Source organism: Arachis stenosperma, chromosome 6 (genome assembly GCF_014773155.1).
Source record: "Arachis stenosperma cultivar V10309 chromosome 6, arast.V10309.gnm1.PFL2, whole genome shotgun sequence".
NCBI classification, from domain to species: Eukaryota; Viridiplantae; Streptophyta; class Magnoliopsida; order Fabales; family Fabaceae; genus Arachis; species Arachis stenosperma.
Genome location: NC_080382.1, coordinates 11,537,837 through 11,543,724, shown reverse-complemented (window position 1 = coordinate 11,543,724; position 5,888 = coordinate 11,537,837). Strand labels below are relative to the sequence as shown.

At 36.8% G+C, this 5,888-nt stretch overlaps 1 protein-coding gene across 1 annotated transcript; it reads right to left on the bottom strand.

Moving 5' to 3' along the window:
- Positions 1-412: 412 nt before the first annotated feature.
- Positions 413-5,051, bottom strand: LOC130935703 (RNA-binding protein BRN1). Its single transcript, XM_057865574.1, has 9 exons — positions 4,673-5,051; positions 4,386-4,468; positions 3,060-3,111; positions 2,826-2,951; positions 2,647-2,726; positions 1,444-1,623; positions 1,032-1,368; positions 761-904; positions 413-678 (listed from the first exon to the last, which is right to left on the bottom strand). Exons 1-9 carry the CDS (start codon positions 4,839-4,841, stop codon positions 551-553), a joined length of 1,299 nt encoding a protein of 432 aa, XP_057721557.1. The 5' UTR covers positions 4,842-5,051; the 3' UTR covers positions 413-550.
- Between the last annotated feature and the right edge of the window lie 837 nt (positions 5,052-5,888).

Genomic DNA, 5,888 nt, shown 5'->3' with positions numbered 1-5,888 from the left:
CATTACGAATCCTAATTAAAAAATCCGGCGTCCACTTTCCCGCTGCCCACTTTCCAGGAAAGTTAGTGATCTAGCAGTAATAATCCGAACAAAAATACAATCAACCATCTATATGTTATGTTTTGTCACAGTATTATTTTATATTAATTGCTATATGTGTGTAAAGGGCCATTTTTTAGGTGCCACATAATTTCCATGGTGCTGCTGACAATTGGCCAAAAGGCAATACAATAGATAGCGGCTGGTGCAAACAATATTCGCCTCACTACCTGAACCTGTGAGAAACAAGAAAAGTAAACGAAAACAGAGGAAAAAAAGAAAACGTTGTTGTTGCCGCAGGACGCAGAGAGCCAAAGGAAAAGAGTCCTCTTATCCTGGATGAAACTACAGAAGACAATACAATCAATAGCCATTCTTGGGGGGAAAAATCAATAAATTAATAATCAATGTCTAAATGAAATTTCATGTTACAGAAATTACAAATTGTATAAACATCAGATGGATCATGAATTACAACGTGAATTATACAAAATTCCATTGTTAAGCTTCATCAGTAAGGCTTACTCTGCTTGTTATCCCTCTTAAGCTGGACCTTTAATTTCTTACCTCCTAATTGGCACCCATTCATCATACTAATGGCTGATTGAGCAGCTTCAGGGGAATCATAACTAACAAACCCTGCAGGAAATGGAGCTCATCAGGCACAAGCTCCATAGGAAACTACCTATCAAATTCATCAGTAAATGGGGCAAGGGCTTACCAAAACATTTGCTAACACCGGTTGCTTTATCAACAAAAACTTTAGCACTCAAAACTCTACCAAATGGTTGAAAAGCAGTGGCAAGCTCTTGATCTCCAAATTCTTGAGGTATGTGATAAATAAACAGGTTGGCACCAGGTGGTCCTAATACATAAATTAAAACGATACCAAAATAGTCACCACCTAAACTCTCTTTATAATGAAAGAGATGTAAGAAACCAGCAACATAAATATGCATGTACCAACATTTATAACATATATCTATAACAACCTTCAACTTGACCCCCAGAACTCTTGCTAGCACTTGAAGATGATGTACCAGAGTTGCCATTACCACCTGCAGGTGAAATAGAACCAGGAGAACTACTCATAGGCCTTGGACTAATCATGCCTCCTGCGTATGCGATTGGATGTTGTAGGCCTGGAACAGCAGGATAAGAGCCAACATAACTTGCAGGAGGCACATGATAATTTCTTGGGTTCATATTGGGGCCAAGTTCGGGCCGTAGTGCATTTGCTTGATTCATGTGCGGCATCATGTTATGGTAACCAGGTTGATTCTGCATCGGTGGCATCCGGTATGGCATGATCCCATAACCTCCAGGAGCCTAAGAAGAAACAGAATTATCATCAAATATCAAAATGCTATTAAATATTAGTTTACAGTATAAAGAAGTATTAACCTGGTAACCGTATCCATTATACGGAGGAACATAACCCATTGGCAAGGCTCCAAACAATGATGGGTGCTGAGAATCAGCATGTGGCGCATTGGAAGCTTGGGACTGTGCTCTCTGAGCTCGTCGGGCTTGTCTTTCCTTTTCAGTATCAGCCCATTTGACTACCAAAGGAACACTCGAACCCTGTAGAAAGCAAAACAAATCAGGTCGTGGATGTCCAAACTAGTGTAGTTCTCAAATTTGCAATATCACCAACAGTTTTTATCATGAGTTGACAACATATCAGCCAAACAAAAGTTGAGGTATGCAAACATATCAATATAGTTTAGTATTTGATGAGTCATACTCATCCCACTGGTAGATTAGCTGCCAAAAGAAAATGTAATATTTTGGTGAATGCCAATCTAATTGGACAATTGGTTATGAATGTATGACATGGAATAGTAAGGCACCATTTTTAATCTGCTTTCATTTATTGTTATTATATAATAATTATGATGACTAATACTGTGCATAAGCAACAATCCCAAGCACGAACTGTTCAACTTTCTTTTGGCACAACATAAGATAAGCCTCACAGGCCAGAGACAGAATTTCCGTTTGAAAGCATGGATCCAATTTGATCCTGTCAAAACTGATAGATTCTGAGCCTGTAACATTATCTTATGCCATCCAGTGTAGGAATTAGGATTTTAGGAAACAAAAAGCTAATCTTAGATTTCTAAAGCATCACATGAATAGGAAGTCAGAATAACAAGTATTTGTGCATCTACATTGAATCCAAGGCACATGGTTAAATGTTCATGTCTCTCACCACCTGGATTTTGTGGCTGAATGCCGCTTGAAGATCCAAAATACTGCAAACACCATTTACAACTAAAATTGTAATTGAGTTTAAAAGCATTCACTTTTCATTCTACCACAGACTAGGAACCAAAAACATTTTATACAATTTAAAACAGTCCATATGTGCTTGAATGACTAATCATGCCATCTAAATCGGTCTGGGTTTCAGTCTGCATCAGAAAAAATATCACATCACAACTGAATTGGCAAATAGTATCAATAAGCTAACCACATGTTATTTGTATCCTTCCTCCATCAATAACATACGAAAAAAAACTGATTATATCACACATCCAGATTCATTACTAGCAGATTTAAATTAGTGGGATAAAATGAGGTGCAATTTTAATAACCACCAACCTCCATTTTATGCTTTCCATTGATTGCCTCTAAAGCAGCAAGGGCTTGTTCTTTGGTTTCATACTTCAAAAATGCACAACCTACCACGAAAGAGAACTATGAATAATGTTTTGCGTTTAAAAAATCCAAAGCCCTACTAAAAGAACAAAGGATGCAGTAAGCTGTAAAAAAAAAAGTACCTTTACTTGTTTGCTGAGAACCTCTTAAAATTTGTAAATCTTTTATAGTTCCGAACTTGGAGAAAAGTGCAGAGACTTCAACTTCAGAAACATTCTTTGGAAGCATTCCGATGAAGAGTTTGTGTTCTGGAATCATGGGGGGGAAATTTGTCAATACAACAAAGTAACCCTGCTACATGAATGAAAATCAACCGGAACCGCAGATATATTTAACTAAATTAAACATTTGCACACCTAATCTTTCCAACTCGCCATCAGCATACTTTACTTGCAATGGACTAGAAGCCTGGATTGGATACAGAAAACAAATGATGCTTTCCAATTAAAATGAGAAAAAAAATATCAAATTGTACAGCTATTAAAACAATAATATTCATACAATAATCACTTCAGTGCTCTGTGAAAAGCTCTGGATTATCAAGAAATCCAAATTTTCAACAAACCACAGATTCATTGGTTATCCAAAGTCCCAACTGTATGGTGTGTTTGATTACAGGGCAAAACTAATGGTATGTCTGGTTGAAGGTTTATGGGGAATAAATTTTCATAAATGAGCTCTATGCACAAATTTCATGAATGATCTCCCATGAAAATTGATTTCCTAGCCAAACACATCACAACGTTGAAAAAAAGATGATAATACACAAACAAAAAGGGCCCCCCGCAAGAGGGGGGGGGGGGGGGGGGGATTCACACGATGCATGAGTATTCAAGCTGTCTGTGAAATTATAGCCACAGAAACAATTAGATATATCAGAATTATAAAAAATTAAAGAATAAAATATATACTATACTTGTCCTTTAACTTACATTTCTGCTAAATTTCTTAATGCTAATAAAGGTTCAGGGCTAATAATTAAATTTTAAAGAGATATCAGAGATTAAGATTTGGAATTAACTAAAAATCACATCATATTATATATCTTAAAATATATTATCCCAAACCCGTGATGCCTAAGAAGCTGGGCATCTAACAGAATTTTTAAGCATGGTCGTACTTATAATATGCTATTAGCCACAAACTCCGTCTTAGAGGAAATGATAGCAAGAAAATTCTGTCCAGCTTGAACAAGAAATAGAAACCCATTATACATAATATTTCCCACCCAGTATATTTGGTGCTAATATCATGAAGCTGCTCGCATTCATGCATACTAAAATTACTAAGTTCATTAGACACTTCCCAATGACCAACATTAATAGTTTAAGATAAAGACCGAACAAAACACAACACAGTATGGAACACGACGTAGTGGGACAAAAGACACACTCGAAGAGAGTTGCGTCCGTTACCTAAATATGGTAAACACCATCACATAAATTCCTAAAATTAGACACATGTTCTTGCCCAATTAAGACCCTCATCATCATTACTACTAGGTAGTCGTCAGCATCCCCAAACTATATATTAGCCCCCATTTATAGCGTTATACGCCTATCATATCATTCAATCAAGAAGGATCACCTTTAATGGTATCATGTACAGTAGAAAACAATAAATCAACCACAAAAAAAAAATACAGCGCAGTGCATAGTGTAGCATTAAAAAATTTGACCAACCCCTGGCAGCGTTTTCTTATTGTGACACGCATTGACGGCCTTATCAGCCTCTTCCCTCGACGGACAAATCACGAAGCAACAACCTGTGGCGGAAAAAAAAAGGTAAAAAAAAAAGCCGCGAAATTAGGGTTGGAAGTTACTGCAACGTGACTGAAAACGAATCTGAGGAATCTTGGAAACGAAGTGAAGAGAGAAAGCGGGGAATGCGAGATTCGGAATCGGAGGGAGGGAAGGAGCGTAGGAAGCGCGTAAGAGAGAGAAAGAGAAATGAGAAGTTAGGCACTGACCTCGAGAGGAGCGCGTGGCTTTGTCCTTGATGATGTTGACCTCGTCGACCAACGCGAACTCCTTGAACATTGCCAGCAGTTCCGATTCCGTCATGTGCTTCGGAACTTGACCTACGAACAGCTTCACACTCTCCTCGCTAGATTTGCTCTCTTCCTTCGCTTCCGCCATTAATGCCTCAGATTAAGCGCTCTCTCTCTCTCTCTCTCTAAAATCTCGCGCTGTTTCTTCTTCTGTTATGTCTGCGTGTTCTTCTCTCTCCTTCTTCTTCTTGTTGTTCTTCTTCTTCTGCTGCTTCTGCTTCTGTTTCTGTGAGATTTGGATTTGGAGTCGTCGGAGTGGGAAATTGGGGATGGCGAAAACTTTTGGATCTTCAATTCAATGCCTAAATATAAAATTTGGCAGATAATTTTTTAATTATTAAAGTGTTAGAAATAGGGAAGGGTTTTGGGGTTTAATTACGAGAGGGCCACTGGGGTACAGCTGGTAGTGGCGCCCTCCGTGTGCTGGCTGGATTTGCACTTTCGTCTTCTCACTCACTGCGCTAACTACTCATTAGCCAGTTTGGCAGTTATGTTTTCTTTTTCTTTTAATAATTCTCTAATTTTTTTTTTTAAAGAATAATTTCTATTTCTACTAATCATTGGGATGGATAATCAATTAATCATACAGCATAATTGGATTGGATATTTATTATTTTCTGAATCTTTATTGGCTGATATAATATTAACTTTTTTTAATTCTTGGTGTTTAAAAACTAATTAATAGTCCTATGACCTATCATCAATGACAATGAATATTTGACACTATATTAACATTTATTATCAAAGTATACGAAATCTTAAGATCAAAATTTATACGTTACCACCAATATATCAAAAGAAAACCATTAAAATAAAATAAGATATATAGTAAGGATAAATTAACTAGAACGTTGACGAAATTCATAGAAATAGTTGGATAATACGAAGTGATGGTTTAGGCTATATTTTTTTTAAAAAAAAAAAAGAAAAAGAAACTAGTGGGGATGATTGGTTAGCGAGGAATTTATAATGTAACGCTGACTCTTTAAATGTTATGATGGTATCCCTAGGAAGCTACTTTTTACTACTTATTGTAATGTGTTGCGGTTTAAAAAAAATAAGGTGACATTTGAATATGAGATTGAAAGTCATGATAATTTGTTTCAGAAATTTGTTGGAAGTTTGGAACTGCGAG

Excerpts from the sequence above, each read along its gene's own strand:
- LOC130935703 (XM_057865574.1), bottom strand. The coding sequence starts at position 4,841 with ATGGCGGAAGCGAAGGAAGAGAGCAAATCTAGCGAGGAGAGTGTGAAG. Across the intron at positions 4,469-4,672 it reads AGCCACGCGCTCCTCTCGAG|GTTGTTGCTTCGTGATTTGT; the intron begins GTCAGTGCCTAA and ends TTTCCGCCACAG. Across the intron at positions 679-760 it reads CGGTGTTAGCAAATGTTTTG|GGTTTGTTAGTTATGATTCC; the intron begins GTAAGCCCTTGC and ends CATTTCCTGCAG.